A 27,180-nucleotide genomic window follows, 5' to 3' on the forward strand; every position below is an offset into this window, starting at 1 on the left:
AATAGAATCAAGTGGGTTTCATTCATGGTACAAAACCTGTAAGGCATGTGCACCTTTCTTGGCAGGGCCTGTAGGTTTGGGTGCCTGCGCTGTGGTAGTCCTGCCAGTGGAGGGGGCTGTGGTACCGACTCTGGAAGCTGCAGGTCTGCTGGAGCCGGCAGCAGCTGGCTTGGATGTGCCCATTAACAATCCAGTGTGACCAGCGGCAGGCCTGGGGAAGAACACACTTTATTTATTTAACCAGGTAAGTTATGGAGAACACATTCACATCTACAGTAACCTGACCAAGAGGACGCAATGACAGGCTCCCGAGTGGCGCAGCGGTCTAAGGCACTGCATCTCAGTGCTAGAGGCATCACTGCAGACGCTGGCTCGATTCCAGGCTGAATCACAACCGGTCGTGATTGGTAATCCCATAGTTCAGCGCACAATCAGCCCAGCGTCATCCAGGTTAGGGTTTGGCCGGGGTAGGACGTCATTGTAAATAAGAATTTGTTCCGACTTGCCTAGTTAAATTAGGTTTTTTTTTTTATTATTAAAATGATAAAATAACACCGACAGAGGGCTGCCTAGCTCCTAGAAAACTTTGCAGTATTTTGTTTATGTATTATTTCTTACATTGTTAGCCCAGAAAAAGGTGTCTTACATATAGTCGTGAAGAACTATTGGATATCAAAGCGGAGGTAACGCACCTGCACTACGACCAGGAATACGACTTACCCGAAGCGAAACTGATTCCAGAGGCCGACCCAAAACAACACCGGCGGAAGAGAGATACCTGGAGAGGTCTTCTAGTCTGACTTAGGAGGCAGACACACCACCCACCACTACTGAGTATAGTACTCTAATGTTCAGTCTCTGGATAATAGAGTTGACGAGCTCAGGGCGAGGGTGTCTTTCCAGAGAGACATCAGGGACTAACACTCTGTTTCACGGAAACATGGCATCCCTTAGAACATACTGTCCGAGTCGGTCCAGCCAGTTGGGTTCTCAGTTCATCCCGCAGACAGGAATACCTATCTCTCCGGGATGAAGGGCGGGGGTGTGTGTGTCATGATTAAAGACTCATGGTGTAAGTGTGATAACATACAGGAACTCAAGTCCTTTGGTTCACCAGACCTAGAATACTTCAATCAAATGCCGACCGTTTTATCTCCCGAGAGAATTTTCTTCAGTTGTAGTCACAGCCGTGTATATCCTCTCTCAAGCAGATACCACGACGGCCCTCAATGAACTTCAATAGACTTTATGCAAACTGGAAACCACATTTCCTGAGGCCGCATTTATTGTAGCTGGGATTTTAAAGTAAATTTGAGTAAAAGGCTGCTGAAGTTCGATAAACATATCAGCTGTAGTACTTGCACTGCTAAAAACACTCAACCAACTTCCGGGATGCCTACCACGCCCTCCTTTTGGCAAATCTGACCACGACTCCATTTTGCTCCTCCATTCCTATAGGCAGAAACTCAAACAGGAAGTACCCGTGCTAAGGACTACTCAATGCTGGTCTGACCAATTGGAATCCATGCTTCAAGATTGTTTTGATCACGCGGACTGGGATCTGTTCTGGGTACCTTCCAAGAATAATAGACAAATATACTGATACAGTGACTTGAGTTTATCAGGAAGCATATAGGATGTTGTACCCACTATTAAAACCTACCCTAACCAGAAACCGTGGATGGCAGCATTCAAGCAAAACTGAAAGTGCGATTTTGATTTTGAATGAAGCAACACATCTGCCAGTACCTTCAAGATGGCTACCAGTTAAGCAGATCTCTTTACATTTCTCCAGTTAAAAGTTAAGCATTCTTTTGTCAGACTGCATACACAACAGTATTGATTATCATTACAGGTAGTTTTCCACATTTAGAAAAACGTTAGAACATTTTAAATATATGAAAATATACTTCATTAATGTCTAATTATGTACATTGAGTAAACATTTGCAATTGTTGATATTTTGCTTTATGTCCTGTTTAATTGCAGACAGTCAGCAAGTGGCAAAAAGAAAGCTTCAGCGAAGGCTAAGGTGACAAAATTTAGAGAGAAAGTTTACATCATCCCAGAACTGCTGGAAGAGTACAGAAGGAGAGAGCGAGGTTAGGTGTTGGAGAGGTTACAGCAAGCGTAATTCGTATATATAGTCTACAGGAAGCCTATGCCCTCATACAGTGTCTATAGGAAGTCAATACCCTACAGTGTTAGGAAGTCTACACATGCGCACACAGTCAGTAAGCCATTCAGTCCCTTCTATAGGACACACAGTCAGTAAGCCATTCAGTCTCTACTACAGAATGACGTGTCCATAACTGTAGGATATTTCCCATGTTTTGAGACGTGCTCATTTCATGTCATGCTTCCTTTCCATTTCCAGATATCAAAAACAAAAGCAAAATTGTAAAATCACAACTGAAGATCTGACAAAGAAGCAACACAAAGAAAAAAAAGTGTCGGGAAAACTCAAAAAAAGGTATTCCAGAAAAAAACCAGTTAAAAGCTGTATTGGACAGAACACCAAGCGAGGAAGATGAAGTGTATCAACATGTTCAAGAAGCAAAATGAAGAAGTTATTCAAAACCGTCAAGGAGACACCGCCTCCCCTAGAGGACAGACATTCACCTCAGCAGGTAAATGTCCCCGCCATCAACTCGACTCCTAAAAGAAGAGCGACGTCTCTACAGACACCAGGACCAATGAAGACTCCAAAGGATATTAATATTTGAAACCAAGATTGTGAGAATCACCCACTTCTGTCATCATGAAGTGCTATGAGAGACTAGTCAAGGACCATATCACCTCCACCTTACTTATCACCCTAGACCCACTTCAATTTGCTTACCGCCCCAGTAGATCCACAGATGATGCAATCCCCACCACACTTCCCTATCCCATCTGGACAAGAGGAATACCCATGTAAGAATGCCGTTCATTGACTACAGCTCAACATTCAACACCACAGTGCCCTCCAAGCTCGAGGCCCTGGGTCTGAAACCCGACCCGCTTTGCCCTCAGAACAGCCACAATTATGTAGGGGCATCGACTCTAGGTGTCGAAAGCTTTTCACAGGGATGCTGGCACGTGTCAAGTTGGCTGGATGTCCTTTGGATGCTGGACCATTCTTGATACACACAGGAAACAGCAGTGTTGCGGTTCTTGACACTCAAACTGGTGCACCTCACACCTACTACAATACCTGGGTCAAAGACCGTTAAATATTTTGTTTTTCCCATTTACCCACTGAATGACACATATATACAGACGCCATGTCTCAATAGTCTCAAGGCTTAGAAATCCTTTAACCGGTCTCCTGCCCTTCATCTACACTGACTGAAGTTGATTTAACAAGTGACATCAATAGGGGATAATAGCGTTCACCTGGTCAGTCTCATGGAAAGAGCAGGTGTACCTAATGTTTTGTGCACTCAGTGTAGGACTTTGGTTCAGTACCATTCGATCAGCTGCCTAATGTCAGCTAAGAGGCTTGGGACTTTTCTATGATCACAAAGTCAGTAGTGGTCCTTCACCTGCTCAGTGCTCACCGTACAGTAAGCGAGAAGAGTCAAGTGCCATCCTGCACTACATAAAGGCAATTTCAAGAAGTAACAGACAACCATTAACAAGACCCATTCATTGTCTGCCTGCAACGCATCGCTTAGTCATTTTCTAATCCCAGTCTAGTGGGGGAAGAGGAAAGGATACAGGGAATGATGGAGTGGGAAAGAGTGATTGTGGAAAAATAACAGGATGTGGGGGAGGGTCGCACTCAAGAGGGTTGAGAGAAGTACTATTCCAAGGACAGAGAGGAGACTAATCGAGGGTTAGAGGCGGACATGAGCCACTGATCCATTAAAACACTCCCTCTTCTTAACAGTGGAGCTCAACCTTCCCAACACTCCTGGTTTCGTGTTCAGTAGGCACAAAACTGAACAGTAGGTTATATACTAGTCCAATAGAGGTCAGTTTCTAAATTACCCCTCTCCTGGCTGAGGTAATGGATTTGGAGCGTAAGCTGATCCTAGATCTGCCATTCGGTCACTTTAACAGGTGCCAGACAGCTGTGGAGAAGCCACAGGATCCAGAAGCGCCCTTTCCCAGAGCAAGGCAGTGCCTATCCCCCTGCATACTGCTGAGCTAACTGAATGTCAAGTGTGCGTGTGTGTGTGTGTGTGTGTGTGTGTGTGTCCGTCCTTGCATTTATGAGCACACTTGACCGATTATCCTTACGCTATGCAACAGAGGAGCAGGGAATAGTAACGTACATCTACAGAGCTACGCTTGGACACGCGTGATACTGGTGTGTGCAATCTACATGTACAGACTGGTGTGAGGCGTTCACACTGACAGGCTTGTGCGATGAGTTGTAGCCCGTGCTACAGAGCGCTACATTGAAAACAGTTGTTAAAAAATGGGCAATTTATATGGTTAGCCTAAGGCTATATACTACACCATGCTACCAGCGTGTTTCTGCACACAGAAGAACCAGGTGTAATGAAACAATGGCAGCACTGTGTTCGTGCAAAAATCGATGCTTTGCTTCTCATTTCTCCAGAACAGATTCATACGTACACAGCGTCTAAAACAAAACAAAAAGGGATAGGAAACAGAGGAACTGACCGTTTTAATGGCATTGTTGCGATTCAGTCAATTACCCCAATATCCGTCACGCTGTTCTTTTGATTGGCTCGCCATGGTTTGGACACAGCCGACAACACAGATTAATTCACAACGACAAAAAAAACTTACGGTCGTACGAGTGGCCTGAAGTGGTCCGGCCGAGCACGCCTGGCCACAAATCGCCTCTCCCAACAGGAACGACCATTTGTTACCATCTGTTAGCGGGATCAAATAAAAGGCTGCGAGACTCAAAAGGCCTTTAGGTTTCACCATTATTATACTGTAATGGGGTGCGTCGACGGGACAGAGGGAGCAGGACCTTGACTGTGTGGTAAAGAGCAGCGGGGGAAAAACAAGAAAGCGGTCATTCTGTGCCTTTCGATAACATGGGGAATTAGTTGAAGACGGGCGGTGGTGAGCCGCGTTAGACGAGACTGCATTAGACGAGGGAGAAAAGGAAGAAAATAAGGTTGAGGGAAAGGAACTACAAACAGGTACGCAGTGATGAAACAAGCGAGAGACAGGACTAACATGATGGAAGAGAGAGAGGGAGCGAGTGGACTAACATGATGGAAGAGAGAGAGGGAGCGAGTGGACTAACATGATGGAAGAGAGAGAGGGAGCGAGTGGACTAACATGATGGAAGAGAGAGAGGGAGCGACAGGACTAACATGATGGAAGAGAGAGGGAGCGACAGGACTAACATGATGGAAGAGAGAGGGAGCGACAGGACTAACATGATGGAAGGAAGAGGGAGCGAGTGGACAGATGAACTAAACTCACACGGACGCAGATTGGACTTCTCATCTGGGTCAGTTCCACGTAGGGAACGCGAAACGACAGGAGCACTCAATTAAGGTGGGGGGAGGGGGGGATGGAGAGCGAGAAATTGCTTCTGAAAGGAAGGAGAGAGAGATGGGAGGCGAGGCCAGTCATCTGTGCGTGCAGCGGTAACCTCACGTGACCCTCCATCTCGTCTTCACAGAAAGATTCAGAACCTCCTGATCCTCAGGGAGGGAGTCAAGAAGGGATGCGAGTCAAAGCTCAGTGGAGTCCATACAGTATTACTTGCTTTCCATACAGTATTACTTGCTTTCCATACAGTATTACTTGCTTTCCATACAGTATTAATTGCTTGGGTGGCACTAGTTCAACGGCTTTGGTATATTTGTTGTGGCTACAAGCAATTGGTAAGTGTCAACAAGGGATTCAAAGCCAATACTTGGTTGATATGCCCTAGTTGTGCAATAGATTCACAGACGTTTTTTTTATTTCACCTTTATTTAACCAGGTAGGCTAGTTGAGAACAAGTTATCATTTGCAACTGTGACCTGGCCAAGATAGCGTAGCAATTCGACACTTACAACACCACAGTTACACATGGAATAAACAAACAGTCAATAATACAGTAGAAAAAATAAAACAAAAAAATCTATACACTGGTGTGCAAATGAGGTTAAGGGAGTTAAGGCAATAAATAGGCCATAGTGGCGAAGTAATTACAATATAGCATTAAACACTGGAATGGTAGATGTGCAGAAGATGAATGTGCAAGTAGATATACTGGGGTGCAAATGAGCAAGATAATTAAATACAATATGGGGATGAGGTAGGTAGATAGATGGGCTGTTTACAGATGGGCTATGTTCAGGTGCAGTGATCTGTGAGCGGCTCTGACAGCTGGTGCTTAAAGCTAGTGAGGGAGATATGAATCTCCAGCTTCGGAGATTTTTGCAGTTCGTTCCAGTCATTGGCAGCAGAGAACTGGAAGACGACCAAAGGAAGAATTGGCTTTGGGGGTGACCAGTGAAATATACCTGCTGGAGCGCGTGCTACGGGTGGGTGCTGCTATGATGACCAGTGAGCTGAGATAAGGCGGGGCTTTACCTAGCAGAGACTTGTAGATAACCTGTAGCCAGTGGGTTTGGCGACGAGTATGAAGAGAGGGCCAACCAACGAGAGTGTACAGGTTGCAGTGGTGGGTAGTGTATGGGGCTTTGGTGATAAAACGGATGGCACTGTGATAGACTGCATCCAGTTTGTTGAGTAGAGTGTTGGAGGCTATTTTATAGATGACATCACCGAAGTCGAGGATCGGTAGGATAGTCAGTTTTACACAGGTATGTTTGGCAGAATGAGTGAAGGATGCTTTGTTGCGATATAGGAAGCAGATTCTAGATTTAATTATGGATTGGAGCGAAAGTGAGAGCGAAAGTGTTGCCAGGACAGTTTCATTTGAGTCTCCCCCCCTCTTTTCACTGTCAGACACAGCCAGGCTCCTTTGGCACCGCAAGTCGACAGATTCAAATTGCAGTTAAATTGTTTGGGAGTTTTTTTATTAAAAAAAGAGAGCGCCCCGGAGGTATACTTTATCCCTGTTGGGGGATGGCCATCTTCCCTGTCAGAGTTTCTCCTCTGGCCCTCTTCTCTCCAGGGCCACCTTCCAGCAAATGGAACCTTGCCTCGGACAGTGCTCTGCTTGGCTAGTGTGCCATCCAAAAACAGCCCCCTCGTGCTGCTTATTGAGACAGAAGGCATTCCTGGGGCTTGTGTTGCCCCAGTGGCAATGAAACATCCCGTTACCACAGAGAACAAAATACCTAAATCTGCTTGTCTAGGTTTTCAATTAAGTGCCTCTGCTGTGAAAATCTCTAGCAACTGATCCAGAGACAGCCCATTTACAGAGGCCTTGGGTACTATACTATCATAATGTGTAAAGGGCATCTGCGTTAAACAGTAACTATGCCCTGCCCAAGCCTGTGGCCGAAACGGCATGGTTTCATCCCCAAAGGGGGGAGAGGGGTCGGGACAGGAACTTTGTGTGACTGCATTTCACAAGAGCTAGAGTGGACAGTCAATTGTCTGCTTTTAGTTATTCAACAACTCTGTTATAATACATGTTTGAGTCAGACTGCAAGTCAAAAAGGTATCGGACCTGCATAGATTGTCATCTAATTAATAGATCATGAGGTGTAACTGCCATTTCATTCCTGTGACCATTTTGATGGCATTCCCATATGGAAGGCTCTCAACACACATTACCCCATCTTATACAACACCCTGGATTCCTCCCATTCTCAGAGGGAGTCTTAAGGCCCACCAAAATGACAGATGCCCTCACGGGGGAGGGAGGGGAGCAGCGGGAGGGTGCTGGCTAAATTCCTGGTACTGTACATAAACAGAAGGGAGGAGTAAAGGAGGAGAGATGGCGGGATGGGCAGACAAAAACAAACTGCTTAAAACAGGACAAGGGCACAGTCTCCAGATAGAGAAAAGGAGAGAATACAGACACAAGGAATTAGAATCTCCCTCCGTCGCCATGGCACCCCCCTCGTGTGGCCAGCCAGATAATCAAGCTGTCAGGCAGGCTAGTGACTGGTTGGAATCTTTAAAGACCTGCGTCAACAAATGTCCCTTTTAGGCATTAATAACCAGGTCTGAAGTGTTTTTGAGCATTAATTTAAAAACATCTGACAATTTAACACCATACATGGGCTAAAAACAGAGAACACATAAAAACATACAAAAACCGAACATGTCATTGTCACTACACACACTGGCCTAGTGTCCCTTGGGGATGATGTTTCTATGACCCCAAGCTGGTGCAGCTTCTTTATCTTCAAGCCAAAGTGTTCATGCCATTTGCAAGCATGTTTCTCTGACTCTTCGCTGGCCAATCCAAAATGGTTTAAGTTTAAAGAATTGAGCCTCGGAAAGGTTGTGCCTGGGCTTCTCAGACAAATCTTCAATGAGGACTTGCTAGTGTCCATTTAAGGCTCTTTCAGAATATCTGGCCCTTTTACAGAATGTGTCTGGATTTCCCGTCTGTTACAGTGGAGACGTCATCTTGATGAAGGAAGCGGCTAACAGGTTTGCGCATTAGTCTTCTCTGGCTGTTATTGGGTAATGTTCTCGGATGACCTCTCTTTGTAGTCCTCTTCTGGAACTCTCTGCCTTCCATGTTGACAATTACCTGTTTCCTCTTGACCATCATCTCAGGTCTTTTCAGTCTTTTCTTTAGGTTGATCATCTCTTTGGTTCTCTTCAACAGCTTCTCTTCTGTGAAGCGCAACTTTGACCTCAATTGTGATAGTGTGTTCTTCGGTTCCTCTTTTTGGGTGATTCCTTTGGGGTAGATGTCTTCATTGGTCCTGGTGTCTGTAGAGACATCGCTCTTCTTTTAGGAGTCGAGTTGATGGCAGGGACATTTACCTGCTGAGGTGAGAATGTATTTTCTTGGGGATTATGAGGATTCTGTGTTATGCACTATAGCCCGTTACCATATATGTGATTGAATATTATCTGCTGTTGGCTTGTGTGGATGCGTGTATGTGTTATGCAACATAGTTGACTTGAAACATTGTTAACAGTTTCAGGAAAAATACAGAATAACATGAAGACAGGAACTGTGCAAGGAGTTGGGGGGGGGGGCACATTCAGAACGTAGTGTTGCGAGAACAAAGTATTTTGTTAGATAACAGGAGCCAGGTGCGAGATAACGGTATCGAGCATGAGCGCATAGATATTCTTCACAGCAACAGTTACATCTATCAACTGGAGCGCCTGGGGGCCGGGACCAGCTCTGCGCCAACAATCAACGATAGGCTGGGTGAGTCTAAACCACACCCAGTCTCTACTCTGACAGGACGGCTCAGAAGCAGGAACTATTTCTGTCAGAGTATATTTATAATATCTTTGTCAAGAACAAGTCAGTTCTCTGTTTTGCCCTGCGAGGTGGGACAGAGAGCCCGTATATACGAAAATTGCATTTACCACTTATTGCTTAGCTAATAAAAAAAAATAGTATACAATCGGTGACTCAATGTCATATTTATCCTGATACCAGATTCCAATTGACGCGACCCTAACAGGAGGTTCTCTTGAAGATTTTGAAAATTTAAATTTTGCTACTTGAACATGTTGAAGTGTATCATCTTCCTCGCTTGGTGTTCTGTCCAATACAGCTTTTAACTGGTTTTCATCTAAAATGTTTCTTCTTTTCATGTTGCTTCTTTGTCAGATCTGATTTTACAATTTTGCTTTTGATATCTGGAAATGGAAAGGAAGCATGACATGAAATGAGCACGTCTCAAAACATGGGAAATATGCTACAGTTATAGACACGTCATTCTGTAGTAGAGACTGAATGGCTTACTGACTGTGTGCGCGCATGTGTAGACTTCCTAACACTGTAGGGTATTGATTTCCTATAGACACACACACAATATATATGCTAATTACGCTTGTTGTAACCTCTCCAACTCCTAACCGCTCTCTTTCCTTCTGTCCTCCTCCAGCAGTTCTGGGTTGATGTAAACTTCTCTAAATTTTGTCAGCCTTCGCTAAAGCTTTCTTTTTTTGTCACTTGCTGACTGTCTGCAATTAAAAGAGGACATAAAGAAAAATAACAAATTAGTAAATAGTTAAATGAATAGTTTATTATATATTTTAAAAATAGTCTGTAGGATTAAATTCTCATTACCGAAACACAAGTTCTCTCTACAACAACTGGCCTTAAATTGCAGCGGTAAGTGAGAATGGTGTTGGAGGATGAGGAACCTTCTCCATTGTTAGCAAAACATGCTAACATGATGACGAAGTAAATTGTTACTCAATGTACAGTTGAAGTCGGAAGATTTACATACACCTTAACAAAATACATTTAAAATCAGTTTCACAATTCCTGACATTTAATCCTAGTAAAAATTCCCTGTCTTAGGTCAGTTAGGATCACCACTTTATTTTAAGAAAGTGACATGTCAGAATAATAGTAGAGAATGATTTATTTCAGCTTTTATTTCTTTCATCACATTCCCTGTGGATCAGAAGTCAGTATTTGGTAGCATTGCCTTTAAAATGTTCAACTTGGGGCAAACGTTTTGGGTAGCCTTCCACAAGCTTCCCACAATAAGTTGGGTGAATTTTGGCCCATTCCTCCTGACAAAGCTGGTGTAACAGTCAGGTTTGTAGGCCTCCTTGCTCACACACGCTTTTTCAGTTCTCCCTACAAATGTTCTATGGGTTTGAGGTCGGGGCTTTGTGATGGCCACTCCAATACTTTGACTTTGTTGTCCTTAAGCCATTTTGCCACAACTTTGGATGTATGCTTGGGTTCATTGTCCATTTGGAAGACCCATTTGCGACAAAGCTTTAACTACCTGACCGATGTCTTGAGATGTTGCTTCAATATATCCACATAATTTTCCATCCTCATGATGCCATCTATTTTGTGAAGTGCACCAGTCCCTCCTGCAGCAAAGCACCCTCACAACATGCTGCCACCCCCGTGCTTCACGGTTGGGATGGTGTTCTTTGGCTTGCAAGCCTCCCCCTTTTTCCTCAAAACATAATGATGGTCATTATGGCCAAACAGTTCTATTTTTGTTTCATCTGACCAGAGAACATTTCCCCAAAAAGTACGATCTTTGTCCCCAAACTGTAGCCTGGCTTTTTTATGGCAGTTTTGGAGAAGTGGCTTCTTCCTTGCTGAGCCGCCTTTCAGGTTGTGTCGATATAGTACTCGTTTTACTGTGGATATAGATACTTTTGTACCGGTTTCCTCCAGCATCTTCACAAGGTCCTTCGCTGTTGTTCTGGGATTGATTTGCACTTTCCGCACCAAAGTACATTAATCTGTAGGAGACAGAGCGCATCTCCTTCATGAGTGGTATGACGGCTGCGTGGTCCCATGGTGTTTAAACTTGCATACTATTGTTTGTACAGATGAACGTGGTACCTTCAGGCGTTTGGAAATTGCTCTCAAGGATGAACCAGACTTGTGGAGGTCTAAAAGTTTTTTTCTGTGGTCTTGGCTGATTTCTTTTCATTTTCCCATGATGTCAAGCAATGAGGCACTGAGTTTGAAGGTAGGCCTTGAAATACATCCACAGGTACACCTCCAATTGACTCAAATGATGTCAATTAGCCTATCAATCTTCTAAAGCCATGACATCATTTTCTGGAATTTTCTAAGCTGTTTAAAAGCAGTCAACTTAGTGTATGTAAACTTCAGTCCCACTGGAGTTGTGATACAGTGACTTAATCTGTCTGTAAACTGTTGTTGGAAAAATTACTTGGTGTCATGCACACAGTTGATGTCCTAAAAGACTTGCCAAAACTATAGCTGGATGGGTCAACAGATATGGCGGGCCTGGCACAGCTCCTGGTGTTTGTTCGTTACGATTTTTAGTCAGTCAATTAAGGAAGACATCCTCTTCTGCAAACCACTGAAAACCAGGACAACATGAGGATATTTTTAAAGTACTGGACACCTTTGTGACATCAAATGGCCTTTGGTGGTCAAGATGTGTTGGTATCTGTACTGATGGCGCAAAAGCCATGACAGGGAGACAGTGGAGTGGTAACGCACAAGCAAGCAGTTGCTCCCAACAGCACCCGGGTACACTGCAGCATCCACCGAGAGGCTCTTGCTGCCAAAGGAATGCCTGACAGCTTGAAAGACGTTTTGGACACTACAGTGAAAATGGTTAACTTTGTTAAAGCAAGGCCCCTGAACTCTGGTGCATTTTCTGCACTATGCAATGATATGGACAGCAACCATGTAATGCTTTTACAACATACAGAAGTGCGCTGCTTATCAAGGGGCAAAGTATTGACACTTTTTTAAATTGAGAGACAAGCTTAAAGTTCTTTACGGACCATCATTTTCACTTGCATGATGATGAGTTTCTCACACAACTGGCCTATCTGGGTGATGTTTTTTCCTCACCTGAATGATCTGAATTTAGGATTACAGGGACTCTCCGCAACTATATTCAATGTGCGGGACAAAATCGAGGCTAAGAAGTTGGAGTTCTTCTCTGTCTTGATAAACAAGGACAACACACAGGTCTTTCCATCTTTGTATGATTTTTTGTGTGTGCAAATGAACAAGCTTACAGACAATGTCAAGTGTGATATAGCGAAGCACCTGAGTGGATGCGCAATTACACAGGTACTTTCCCTTAAACGGATGACACAAAAAACTGAATTCATCATCCTTTTCATGCCCTGCCTCCAGTCCAGTTACCGATATCTGAACGAGAGCCTTAATGAAATTGCAACAAGCGGTTCTATGAAAATGTAATTTAATCAGAAGCCACTGACAGATTCCTGGATAGGGCGGTGCGCAGAGTTTCTTGCCTTAGCAAATCGCGCTGTTAAGACACGGATTCCCTTTGCAACCACGTACCTATGTAAGAGTGGAATCCCAGCCCTCACTAGCTTGAAAACTAAATACAGGCACAGACAGACGGTGGAAAATGATTTAAGACTGAGACTCTCTCCAATACAACCCAACATTGCAGCGTTAGGTGCATCCTTTCAAGCACACCCTCTCTCATTAACCTGTGGTGAGTTATTCACAATTTTCAATGCACAAATAAAGTTAAGTAAGATGGCTAAATAAAGAGCAAAATTATTATTATTAGTGCCCTGGTCCTATATGAGCTATTTGTCACTTCCCACGATCCGAGTTAACAAAAAAACTCACTCATTCTTATGTTTAATAAATGTATCGTATAGTGTGTGTGGCAAGCTTACAATGGTGGCAAAACAACATTTGAGAGTGCGCTGACCCTGGTGCTAGAGGTGGGGTACGCAGCTGGAGGCTGAATGTTTGAAGGGGTACAAGGACTATAAAAAGTTTGGGAACCACTGCATTAGGGGATTGGTGGACTCACTCACCTGGGGTACGTTCAGTAGGGAAAACCGTAGCAAAACATTTTGCAACAGATAGAAAAGGAGCGTTTGTTACTGGACAAGCTCAGGTAGAACATTCCCCAGCAGTGTGTGTGCCAGAAGTGTGGCAGGCAAGACCAGATGTTCAAACAGCTCTGCGACGCCTCAAGGTACCAGCACATCTGCTAACTTAGTCGACAACCGCACTTTTCCCTTTAATCCAATACCATAACTCACCTTGCCAGTCGCCACACTACCCAATCCCCTTGCCTTTGCCAACTGTAGCCAATCACCATGTTCGGAGGCTCCCATCCAATCTTACTCACCCTTGTTACGACCCGTTCACCTCTAATATATTGATTTTCTGCTTCTTATCCAGTTAAATTTATTTCACCCCTTAGGGCAATTAATGTGAATAGTTTAAGGAAACCCTATTTCTCTGACAATGTGTAACTATGGCAACGTATTATAGGCCATTCTTTCATCTCGTTTTGTATTATGGGCCGTCTGACGTTTTTTTTTTGTTGTGCAGGTGGTGAAATGGAACAGTCACGTTACATTTATTCATTTTATATATGAGCCCCGTGCCGCCTGCCCTGCTCATAGACTCATGACTAATGGAAGAGAGCAGCAGTCACAGCTATGGCTGGGAGAGGCCTGTTCACCAGCCCTGGCTCACCCAGGGAGGCAGGAACAGGGCCCAGCATGGATGGAGAGACAGTCTGGCTGCCACCACGCCTGTCGTCAAACACAAGAAGCATGCTCTCACACATAACCTGCTTCTCCTGTCGTCAAACACAAGCAGCATGCTCTCACACACAACCTGCTTCTCCTGTCATCAAACACACTGCTCCTATTGTCAAACACACACTATGTTCACACACAGTGACCTGCCGTTTCTCTATGTCGTTAAAACAATTCCATCAAATCACACCATCCACCCCCCCACCCCCCACATGCCTGACAAGCCATCACTCACAGAAAAAAAACAACCTGATGTCACAACATTCCAAAACAAGTGTCATTCCCTCTGGGAAAGTCTTGTAACCACAATCCTGCAGCTGAAACCATCCCATATCTGCATAATTCAAAGGATAAGGACACTGGGATACACGGGACACTGGGATACACGGGACACTGGGATACACGGGACACATGCATTAATAAGACATGCTGCGATTAAGTGCCAAACCGAGGCTAAACTAGAGCTCTACTCAACAAGTTTAAGTGGTGCCAGTTTCAAGTCCAACACATACACCTGTTAAAACACCAGCTGATATTAACTCGTACTTGTCCTTAGTCCAACACCTGTTAAAACACCAGCTGATATTAACCCCTACTTGTCCTTAGTCCAACACATACACCTGTTAAAACACCAGCTGATATTAACCCCTACTTGTCCTTAGTCCAACTAAAGAGGGGGTGGTAAAGCAGTGCATTCCCAGATTCAACTGGTTTCAGTCAGTTCAACATTGCGTCTCATGTAATAAAAGCAGAGCATTAGGGAGGAAGTGGGAGAAGAGCAATCTAATTGAAACTAAGAGCTTAACAGTATGTCCTGTGGAGAACTAAGTGTGGAGTAATCACGTAATTGGTCAGACGCTCCATTAAATTCTGGGTCCATACACATTAGGAGAAGATAGGTTTCGAGCCATGGTCTAACAAAGAGCTCCACCAACTCTCTTTGCAAGTCTACGGGCCAAATGTCCCCTCCTGAAATTCAAAGAATGCAAACACCTACGAAATCTTGATTTGGCCAAAGCACTGGAACAAACGCTGCTCTTTATCTCACACTCCGTTGTCTCATAACAGATCTACGGTACCAGTTATGTTTACATAGTCTGTCTACAAGAGATTAGGTGTGGAGCCATAATACTGTATAGTGGGTACATCTCAATAGTCTAAAATAACCTAATCTCTCCATCAAGAGATGAGGTTGCCACTTTAGACCATTACAATTATTGAGACACACCCGTAGAGGTGCTAGAACATCCCAGTGAGTGTGAGAGAGAGGCATGAGCCCCAGTGAATAACACCTGCCCTGGAGGGGGGTGGGGGTGGGGGGGGGGAAATAACCCATGTTATTCAGCAACACTGTGGTGCTGACTGGGGCAGTGTGAGATGGTGCTCTTCCGTCTCAGGTATATTTCTGTTCGTGTGACTCAGAGTAGACTAGGTGTGTGTCCCAAATGGCCCCGTATTCCCTATAGAGGGCACTACTTTTGACCAGGACCCATAATGCTCTGGTCAACAGCAGCGCAATATATAATATAGGGTGCCATTTGAGACACAGTGGGAAACCTAATCCAATAACAGACCGGCAGGACCCACGATGGCCATTTCTCATTTCAGCATTTCAGCTCCTCGCAAAACAAGTCGGTCACTGATCCGATTTATCGAGTGATGTCTTTTGTGCGAAGCGGCTCCTCATATCTTGGGTGATTGTATTATGTATGCGATGGGAGAGGTTATTTTTAAACTATAAACAGTGCCTGGGTTCCCCTCCCCCCTTTTTGAGTTCATTCAAATGCGCACTTGCCGGTCACAAAAGGCACTGCCCGGTAAATCACTTTGCATGCCCGGTGCTGTTCACAAATGTCACTGGACTGTAAACCACTTTGCATGCCCGGTGGTGGTGCTGGCACGGGATAGGCTGCCTTACCTGGTTGTCTTGGAAACCAGTGTCCTATCGGGTTTGGCCGCAGCTGAAGTGCTGGGAGGCTTGGGGGCAGCATGTCTGGAAGCTAGAGGAGAGGGAGAGTGAATGAGAAAGTGTATGAAGAGAAAGATGGGGGAGTAAAAAAGGTGGGATGAAGATGAGGGGTGGAAGTGAGGACTGGGATGAAGGATTGGTGTCGTAGGAGTTGAGAGCAAATGTGTCTGCAGCCAAGCACAGGTGGGTTTGTATGAGCTCTAAAACACATAGGACAGTAACTAAAAGACTCAACATGGGACAAAGGAAAACAAAAGCTGTGTGTCTAACCAAAGCATGGTTAACAAGAAAATACTCAGCAGTATGTGTGTGTATAGTCTTTGGCTCCTCACCTGTGGTTTTGGGTCTGGCCCCAGCCCCATTAATTGGCCCAGCAGCTGGAGGTCTCCTCGTTGGAGTGCCAAGCCCCGTCGCCGCAGTCCATGTAGCGTTGGTTGGCCTGGTAGCAGAGGTGGACCTGGGGACTCGGACAGCTACCTTAGTTTGGGTCCTGACAGTGGAAGCCACGGACCTCTTTGTGGCTGCAGCCGGTGCTCCAGCTATAGTGGCAATTCTCTTTTTGTCCAAAGCAGCTTTCTTGGCCAGGTCACTGGCCGATGACTTTAATCCATTGGCCATGTGGCTTGGGGCCGTGCCCGGACGAGAGGTGCTGGGTCCCGATGCCGGACCCGTTACGGTCTTGGTTCCAGCTGTGCCTGGCCGTGGTTTAGCCAAGCCCACGGTCTTGGCCTTGGGTTTGGGGTCAGCTGCTGCCTTGCCATTGGCCCCATTGACCTCCTTGGATGCAGGGGGTGCTGTGGGGTTTTCAGGGGGTGCTGTGGGGTTTTCAGGGGGTGCTGTGGGGTTTTCAGGGGGTGCTGTGGGGTTTTCAGGGGGTGCTGTGGGGTTTTCAGGCTGTGCTGCGCTGTTTTGGTTGTCTTCAGGCTGTGATGGAGAGGACGGGGAAGTTGAAGGAGCTGGCTGGGCAGGCATCTCGTCGGTGGCCATCCCCTGGGCCGAAGGCTCGGCTCCTACGGCTTCTGTGGGCTCCATGGCAACCCCATCCGGTTTCATCCCTTGTAGGCCCGGCAACGGTCTCACTCACCGGATCCAGCGGCTCACAAACACACTGAACCCGGAATGAAGCCAACGTCCTCTCAACAACCTCAAGGATCTGGATGGGGAGAAGAGCGAATCATAAAATGTTGACGTTAAAATTGGTGTGATAAAAAAAGAAGTTTATCATAGAACTGCAAATACTGGTAGCAGAAGTATATTATCAGAATAACCACGCATGAAACCATGCAGTTGTAGACTAGGATCATTTTAAAAACATTAAAACCAACGGAAATGCCATGAGGCACATGGTCTCGCCGAGGAATTTGAAACTATTGGAAAAACAGGAAGAGAGCAGCCAGGGAAGCCAACATGATGATTTGTTTCTAAATTGCACAATCACTCACACTGTCTGATAGCAATACAATGTGAGGATCACAGAAACTGCGAACAGACACATCCATGATTAAAACCGGTATTGTCAGAGTACTACAAAAAGTTTGCCATGCAATAACAGAAAACAAAATGTCCTTCAGCATATAGGGAGAGTGTTGTGGATGGAGTGCTGAAAGACCACAAGGCCTTGCAATCTCCTTACAGTCCACAGGAGAGAGAGTCTGGAAAACCAGGACCACATGTCCCATTTGTTTGTGATTCTGTTGCTCGGTACTGCCAGCCCAGATGCTGACCACGATGACAGCCAGCAATTAGTTAGAAAAGTCATACGCTGGTTCTGGGAGGCCTCAAATGGACAATAGTGTGCAAGACAAATTGAAAGCGTGGATGGATGTTGGGGGGGGGGGGGGGCTTTTTCTCATTTACTCCAATTTCCTTTCCTATCACAAGCCCTCCCACCCACTCCTGCAGCGCTCCCTGTCCATCTGCCCCTCTACCCCAGCACCAACCATTTTGATTTTTTTTATCAGTATTCCCCCCCCCTTCCCTCAATCCTATATTTTTTCTTAGCCACTTGTTCCTCTTTCCGCTACTCTACCCCCTCGATACGCTATGAGATCTGTTCTCAGTCAACAGATGGTCCGGGCAGAAATCAGTGTTCGGAGCTCAACAAACAGGCTTGGCAAGAGAGCAGGAAGAGAGCGCAAGAGTGAGAGGGGGGGTGAAAGAGATGGAAGAGGAAGAAGCGCAAGGGAGGGAAAGGGAGAGAAGTAAAGGACTGGGAGAGCACAGACCGAGAGAGACGAATGCACAAGCCATCTGACGGAGGTCGTCGTTAATAGTTTGACTGAAACTTCCAAGGCAACTTTCTAAAGAGGGGCTATTTAGTGGGGCAGATCGAGAAACCGAAAGGCCCAATAGAAACTCTATTCAGCTACTTATTAACGTTGACATGTACCATAGAGTGGAACACCTTGTCCACAACTCTCCACACAAACCTCAGTTTGCTACTTAAATGTTCAGACGAATTTCTTTCCATCAAGAAGACAGTTTGGCCGTGGCCCGTTAGTGAGCGACACGTGAGGCCTAACTGCACATTAGCCCAATCAATTGGAAAGGCAAATGAACAAAAAAAGACCGCTTGTGGGGGGGGCCCGGTGGAACTCGTTGAGCCGGTTTGATACCAGATGAACAATAGAACTAATATCAACACCCCTCCTCCCCCAAAACACATGCACCCCTCTCAAATTCCCCCAATCTCTCTCCCTCTAAACCAATGGTCTGACCCCTATTTCAACCAGAGAGGACAAACAAAAAGCCTTCGGTGCCGTTTTCCATGATTTCTTTTCCTCTCCTTCGGGCTCTGACTGCAGGCAGACAGGCTGTTTCCTCCTCTCTGCTGTTACACATCTCCAGCACAGAGCGAGAGGGGCGCCAGGGAGGATAAAGGCGGCCAACGAGGAGAGGGGCCAAGCTTGCGGCCTGCACTCAACCGAGCAGGGCTACGCCAGAGCAGCTAGCTCTTCTTACACATCTACATTATTTCAACGCTATATAGATATTATCGCATACTTCAACTCGATGACCTGAGACGTTTCTGTGAAACAGAATTAGCCATCAATGACTTGGCCGAATCAAGTTTGGAATATTGCCCAGGAGTTATAGGCCAGTAGAGTCTCAATCACCTAGTACATTATCAATCAATCTAAATTTGGAGAGGAAACATGGCTCAACTACACTTATCAAATTGGTCATCGTCTCTGCACAAGGCATTTGGGTGGGCTCCGACACCCACGTAGCGACGTAATGATGCATTGGGGAGACAGCGGGATGAGGGACACCTCAGACAGGGACGACCGCCAGCTAAGTAAATCCAGCGGGCAGCGCCAGTGGGCCAGGCAGGAGTCGGACTAACGCGACGTCGCTGTACCCGCGTTCGGTGGACAGCAGCAGGGTAGAAGGGGGATGTTTTGACCGTGGGCAGAATGGCCACTGGCCTGGCTTTACTTGTGCCCATCTCTGGTCCGGGCAAATGCCAGGGGCTGCTGACTTAACCACTAATGCCAGGGGCTTACCAAAGTGCAGCCTGTATGGCATTCCTTACCACGAACTGGGCCGACCTCTGGTGTTGTGGTAGGTGGCATCACTAAAACATTACACATGCATATCAAGGGCTTTATTGAACTGTAGCAAGGCGATTAGTGAGGGCGTTGGAGACTCCTCTGCTTCAGAGCAGCTAGCTGCAGTTTGTCCTATTTGAAACTATTGCTTGGCATCTTAAAACCACTCATCACCAAAATGTCCTCATGACAAATTCTCTGGGAATTTCAGAGCAGCTTTCCATCCCTGGCTGAGTCTTCGCATAGATTTGCAATTGGATTGATTAGAAAGGGGAACACCCCCCTTCTACCCTACAAAAAAAATATATAATAAATTGCACGGCTGATAGATATGAAAGGCATCATGCATTTTTATGAAATAATGAGCCATTGCGCTCCCTTCCATTCATTTGCATAACAAATACCAGTAAAAGAGGGCTAATACCATATTCAGGACACAGCATGCTTGCTTTCCAGCTAGCGCTGTAGCTAATATCACAATTACCTCAATACCCTTGGCAACAATTACCATGTGTTGGAAGTATGCAAATTCATAAGCCGGTTGGAAATTGCTCCCGGGTCGCAGTCTGACAACACAGTGGCTGGCTATTAACAGACTAGCTCGTGTCCGTGAAAACAAACTCTGCAAGCTGTCCGTTTCTCTCTCTGGGTGTGGGGGTTAACGCTGCCATCGTAAGCTTGTTGGGGTGGGCCGTCTGGACGGAAGAAACTCGTCGCCCCCCTCAGGCTCAGTCTCACCTTCGCATCCAACTCTCCCCTCGCAGTCTTTCTTGCAGTTTAATTACAGCTGTTTGTCTGCAATCATCCGACGCAGTGCCAGCCATGTTTTAGCAGCGCAACAAAAATGGGTCACTTATGATATCCCTTTAATACAAACAGCAGGGGGTTTAGCTGTGTTGAGAGTGGGTTGGAAATGCAGTCTGACTACAGGGAGAACAAAAATAAAGAAAAAAAAAGAGCAAGAAGGGTAGGGGATGGAGCAGGGTGGTATTACTGATGACGGCATAGTGTCATAACAGTCTTAACCACGGGTAAAAATAAATAAATAAATAGATTCTCCTCTCTGCTAACTCACAGAGGGAGGTGAACGGGGAGAGTGTGGAGGGGAAATATGAGTGCTTCAATGGTAACCTCAAACCTTTATGGTGGAATTGAGGCCCAGTGTCATGTGTACATGTGCTAGAATGCCTGGGGAGGGTTTGGGCCAGGGCATCTGTCGGTGACCCGAGCCACCCCCGTTCACATTCCAGCTCTGCCTGTCAGGCTCCTCAGGGAAGCAGCCTATAAACAGCTGTCAGAGGAAGGGTGTGTACGAATATATACACACTGAAGAGTTAGTCCCATGTTTCATGAGCTGAAATAAAAGATTGCAGAGGTTTCCCATTGCACTAAAAGTTCTCAAATTTTAGGCACAAATTTGTTTACAATGTAGCATTTCTCCTCTGCCAAGATAATCCATCCACCTGACAGGTGTTGGCATATAAAGAAGCTGATTCAACAGCATGATCATTTCACAGGTGCACCTTGTGCTGGGGACAATAAAAGCCACTTAAAAGGCGCAGTTGGTTTACAAAACGCCACAGATGTCTCCAGTTGATAGGGAGTGTGCAATTGGCATGCTGAATGCAGGAATCTCCACCAGAGGTGTTACCAGAGTTTGGTTTGGGATGCTTTGGATCGACAGCGTGTTCCAGTTATGCCAATATCCAGCAACTTTGCACAGTCACTGAAGAGGTGTGGGACAACATTCCACAGGACACAATCAACAGCCTGATCAACTATGCGAAGGGGAGGTGTCACGCTGCATGAGGCAAATGGTGGTCACACCAGATACCGACTGGTTCTGATTCACATCCCTACTTCCTTCTTTTTTTTTTAAAAAAGGTATGTGTGGCCAACAGATGCATACCTGTATTCCCAGTCATGTGAAATCCATAGATTAGGGCCTAATGAATTACAAATTGACTGACTGGCTTATATAAACTGTAACTCAGTAAATATCTTTTAAATTGTTGCGTTCATATTTTTGTTCAGAATACACTGTGTGTAAGTGAGAGAGCAGGTCTACCACATCGTGCGTTCTTCTGATTCCACCGTGCTGTTCTCGAGTACTTGCATCATCTTTGACTACAAGACTGTGGACAATAGACCTCCATTTTAGACTGCACTGCCAAAGCAAACCCTGTGTCTGTGACCAACCTTCCCTGACTGCCCCCTGTGCCTGACAGAGACAACCCAATTGAGCATTTAACAGTGGCTGCTAGCTAGACTGAACTGGGCCTGGGCGGTAGAGACTATGGTGTAACTGAGCTATATAGCGCCATTTGGGTGTTTGACAAAACAGGGGCCTCAGTCTCTGGCTATTCATTAATGGACTGCTGTCTGAGTGAGGCCTTGCTATGTGGATGCCTCCGAAGTACTGGGGCTCTGGCCAGAGGAAACACAGGCCCCATTCACAGTGTGTGTGTGTGTGTGTGTGTATATAAAGGGTATGACAGGAAAGGAGGGTGGATAATGAGGGAGAGAGAGTGGAGAGGCTTTAGAAAGACAGGAGTTTACAAGGAGAAAAGAGTATTGGAGAAGGAGGGGTTTATTAGGGAAGGAAGGGGGTTTCCAACATGGAACTTCTTTATTGGACCAGTTCCCTGCAGACAGGAAACGGGTCATTCACTAGTCAACTGACCAATTTCACTAGAAGTTACAACAACGCATTTTGACCAAAGCAGATCCACACACACGGGTTGTGTTCATTAGGGAACATCGTAGCAAAGCGCTTCGCAATGGAAAACGAAAACTAGCACTTGTGATTGGTCAAGTTCAGGTTCTCTCCCCTTTTCAGTCCATTTTCTTACATTGAGTGCCTAAAGAATACAACCCAAGGCAGTCATTAACCTACCAACTGCATGAGATAGGAAGTATTTAGGAGGCTGTGCTATCCACTGAGGGTGGGGGGAATTGTTGAGCAGGGAAAGCCAGAACCCCCCCCAGACTGCCAGCCTGTCCAAAGAGGGAGCCAATAAATTTAGTAAGAGGAGGAAGTTGAATGAACTCTTAGGATTGGTGGTAGAAGAGCGGAGGATGGGGTGAAGTGTGTTGTGGGGTGTGGAGAGCGAGAGAGCTTAAGACTGTTGCTCCGTCTGCCCATATAAAGGCAGTGCTGCCGCTGCATCACCACAGAACACTCAGAAAACATGGCACGCAGAGAGATCCAATCTCCTGATGAAATCCACCAACACAAGACAGTCATTACTCACAGCATGATGACAGGAGAGGCTCTGCTGAGCATATGGGCCCAGCTCGGCTCTCAACCCAGTTGCGTGGCTGTCTCAGCCAGTCTCGACTAAATGAAAGACGCTCCCTAACGCACTGCTGCTGCCGTAGACCTAGGAGTTGCCTGCTCTCAGTTTTGGAAACTCAACAAAGGCAAGCCAGGCAGGTCGCTAGCAAGTCGGTACTCGACGTCCAGCCATGTCCGAGCCCAGCATGTTGGATATGTATTTAATACATTATATCTTGGGTGACAACATGTTTGAATGTGTATGGATTTAAAGGCCCGGTGTAGTCAAAAACATGATTTTCCTGTGTTTTTATATATTTCCACACTGAGGTTGGAATAATACTTTGAAAATTATGATCATGCCGTTTTAGTGTAAGAGCTGCTTGAAAAGACTGCCTGAAATGTCAGCCTGTTGTGGTGGGATGGAGTTTGGGCCTGCCTGGTGATATCAGAAAATTAGTTAATAGACCATGCTAAGAAGCCATCTGTTTAAAAAAAAAAGCATTTTTTTGAAAACTTAATTGTTACCCAGAAATTATTTGATATGGAGATGTTTTTTTTTTTTTAAATGGCTGCATTGGACCTTAAATAGGCCTAAATTACATTGGGCATACTTGTGCAAAGTGCAGCATAAGATTATGATAAGATACTATACGTAGGCTGCAGCGGGCGAGTGGTTGTACGAGGCTTTATATAGGCTAGTTGGCAGGGTATAAGAAGGGTAGTGGCAAGGCATGTGTGAATGAGTGATGTCCTCGGCAGACCCAACTGGGGGGTGGGGGGGGGGGTTGTTCACGTCACAACACTAACCACAACTGCTGCATTCTTACACACACGCACTGCACAAGAGGCAGGAAACCAAACACAAAACAAAAAAACACAGCTCTACTCCAAAGAATTAATTCTGGGACACCGTGAGGGAGGGAGAGGCGCTAGCATTCTTTCACAGTTCCTGCTGGCGTCTGATAACAACAAAAGAGGATGTGGTTGCCGATCCGACTTTCCCAGGGTCTTTAGTCTGCTGCACTCAAAGAGCCAGAGCTTCTGCATACGTGTACATTCTCTACTTTAGGTGCAGAGAACCAGGCTACTCTGTGGAATGGCGCTCGTTTAATAAAGTCAGATCAAAGCTGAATCCGTGTCTGCAAGATTACAAGGAACACAGTATTCTACAGAACAGAACCAAATATAATAGCATAAAAAACTACAGTAAGACAAAAACACCACACTGTAATTCATCAGGTTTTACCAGTGAAACATCCATGCAGCATCATTCTATAGTTACCATTTGATCTCAAATCAGCATTCGGATTTTCTTCAGTTATACAGGTGTGGTTTTGAAGTAGCCTACAGTGATGTTTGGAATGATGGAGCCAACTAATTTTAGAGCCGATTGTGTTCAACTGTAGCATAGCCTACCTGTGTATTTTGCCTAGTGGCGCACGCTGTTGACTAACTTTATACTACTATGTCATTATAGCCGGTTCTGCTACGTAGATCGTGCAGACGTGGACCCAACTTCATTTAAAACGAGCACCATGAGCATTTCCCCAATGACTGTTTCCGTCGCCTGAGTAACCGGTTCCCCGCGCGTAGGGAATATATACACGCACAGAAGCTTTTAGTGCTGTAGACTAAAGATCCTGAAAAAGCCAGAGCCGCAGCCACTCCGTAACAAAAACAGGCCATGGTGGACGACACACTACCGTGGGCTCTCCCAGGGGAGCTATGCACCGCTGCCTTCCCAAGCTCACCCTATGGTGACAGGCGTTTCACAGCGACCTGAGGGTGAGGGCAGGGTGCCGATCTCCTATGAGGCAACTCAACAGGAGCAACGCTCCCATAGAGGATAGCTTGCTGACCTTTACCCTTCCGTTTAACCGGAACCACTGGCACAATGGACTCAGAGTGGAATGGAATTACTCAGTGGGAATACGAGCTCATGCCGACCTGAAAAGCCACCTCTAACTAGCTAACTAACTAACTAAAGCCCATGGCATCTCATCTGGCAGTACACTGAAGAGGTGGCACTCATTTCAGTTCGAGACAGAATTGAAGCATGAAACCGATGATGTCAACGACAAACCAAATATCAAAAATGACCTATCAAATCCCTCCATGGCTAATCAAAAACAAACACACATGATCCCCTACTCAAGCCAGCCAGCATTAAATGTCTTAGGGTACAATCAAAAACAACACCCCCTACTAGAGCTCTTCACTGGGTGTCCCCTGCACTGTGGTTGGATGGTGGGAACTTCTGGAAGCCCCGCCCCATGTCTAGTGGGGAGGCTGGGGAGACACCAGGGCACAAAGCCCCTTTGCCAACCTGGGTAGACCACAGAGATCTATCTAATATATATATATATATATATAGAGAGAATACAAAAAGATGCTTCTAAGTTTTACGATGGATCAGTAGTGGACATCGCCTAGTCTTTGAGGACTGCAGTCTGTGCATGCTCCTGCTCAAGTCCAGCTCCTGGGAATAAACCCTATCCTGGTCTTAATGAAAGACCAGAGTTAGTCGATTGCTCGGCTGAAGTACGTGTCCTGGACTGGAACAAAATCCTGCAAGCGCTGCAGCCCGCCAGGATTAGAGCCGCTGTCCCTGACATATAGGCGGGACACTGAAGCATTGGCTTAGCCATGCTAAACAATTCATGAGTTGGACTGTGTACTTAAAACACAAGTTAAGGTTAATTAATTCCATGGGGGTGGGGGCATTGGAGAATGTGCTAACTGACGTTAAAGCGCTCGATAACGGGATGAGGAGGATAAGGCTGTGGCGAGTCAAGCTACAGGCTAAGTGGATAGTTAGTGTAGCCAATTAGCCGCGGGGAATGAGATGCAGATGGGCTAACCTAACAAGTTAGTGTTAAGGGAAATCATAAGACAATGGGGGTTACCTAGTCATTTAGCCTGGGGGGAATGAGGAGGGAATGGACTCGCGGCTAGCCTAGCCACTAGCTTACATCCTGCAGGCAGTCAGAACAATCTGGATAAAACTGGACCAGGTTCAAAGCAGCACTGAGCCGGGTTTGGTCTGGGGGTCTCTTCAGGACAAGGCATGAATAGGGCCGAATGTTCCCGCAGGGTGGGAGATGGCAGAGGGGAGGTGTGTGTGCTGGTTGTCAGTGGGTAATCTGAGGATTAAAAGGTAACAGACAGGTCCCATTGTCTGCCCCTGTGCCCCCTTTGGCCTGGGGCATAGAGGGGCGTATGGATTAGCTCAGCCGAGGCAGGGGGACAGGGGTAGCAGCTGGCACGCTTGCTTTTGGCCAAAATCCCACGAGAACAACCAGACCTGGGACACCAGGGCTCTAAATGCATAATTCCTTGCATCTTCTCAAAAACCCATTGGAGAAGGTCTGAGGGGTTTGCAGAGGAGGCAAGGGGATTGGTTGCGGGGAAATCACTGACACACTAATTGAGAAGAAGCCATGACAGACCAGGGACACCAGGCTTTTGGAGGGATGGGGAGGCTGACAGTGGGATGGCTACAGGGCCGCTCCTCTCTGGGGATCAGGAAGAAAGTCAATAGTGGAAAGCAGCTGTGCTCAGTGTTGCTGCTGCCTCAGGGCCAGATCAGTTACCAGGGCTATGAGCAGCCAGGGTGAGCTCAGGCCAGATGGACTGATCCCATCGCACCTGCCTGGCTGCCATGCACTTGGGCGCACACACACCACGGCTCTATTACTGAACACACAAGACCTGGGTTACTCATGGGTCGTGAGGCAGACCAGAGGAAAACAGGATGTGTGTAACTAGCCACGACGCACACAGCAAGGGCCGTCAGATACACACACCTCAAACCTCGGGGTCAACACCTAACCACAAATCAAACCTTGTCCCAAAGCACACCATTAAAACAAACCAGATATGGCTAAACGTATATCGGGTCGGGTCTGGTCTGACCAAATCCAATTCCTGAATGTGTTGAACACTTTGGATCATAGCAGCGCACAGAGCCACATGTCACAATGCCAGAGTCTAAAAGCAGTGCGTGTCCATTGCTTCGTGGCTAATAAAGAGAACGCTGAATCCCAAGGCACAGACCACCACAGGGGCAAGCGCTACAGCAGCACAACCAACCACAGCCTTCCATGGGAGAGCCGTCAGCAGCCCTTCCAGACTGGAGACCGTGTCCGAGTCCCAAATAGCACCCTTCTCCCTATATTTGGGACGGACTTACTGAGACACCATAGAAACCAGTGAGAGAACGCATGATGAAACCTACTAATTGTATTCACAGGATGTGTGACGTTCGTAATGCTGCAAATTGAGGGATTTTATGGCCGTTGATAGGGTAGATAATAGCTTGCGAGCAGGTGTGTGGTGCG

General features: G+C 46.2%; 1 protein-coding gene across 4 annotated transcripts in view; it reads right to left on the bottom strand.

Moving 5' to 3' along the window:
- Positions 1 to 27,180, bottom strand: part of si:ch211-214c7.4 (uncharacterized) — a 40,123-nt gene that overhangs the window by 9,487 nt on the left and 3,456 nt on the right. For all 4 annotated transcript variants that reach the window (XR_016485816.1, XR_016485815.1, XM_021557225.3 and 1 more), the window contains exons 2-4: positions 16,342 to 17,162; positions 15,959 to 16,040; positions 54 to 211 (exon numbers count right to left, since the gene is read on the bottom strand). Coding sequence is in view for 2 of the 4 variants with exons in the window: in XM_021557225.3 (XP_021412900.3) it covers positions 54 to 211; positions 15,959 to 16,040; positions 16,342 to 17,062 (961 nt within the window). In the remaining 2 variants the exon portion in view is untranslated. The remainder of the gene's footprint in view (positions 1 to 53; positions 212 to 15,958; positions 16,041 to 16,341; positions 17,163 to 27,180) is intronic.

This window comes from Oncorhynchus mykiss, chromosome 13 (assembly GCF_057628025.1).
Source record: "Oncorhynchus mykiss isolate SJ-2025 chromosome 13, ASM5762802v1, whole genome shotgun sequence".
NCBI classification, from domain to species: domain Eukaryota; kingdom Metazoa; phylum Chordata; class Actinopteri; order Salmoniformes; family Salmonidae; genus Oncorhynchus; species Oncorhynchus mykiss.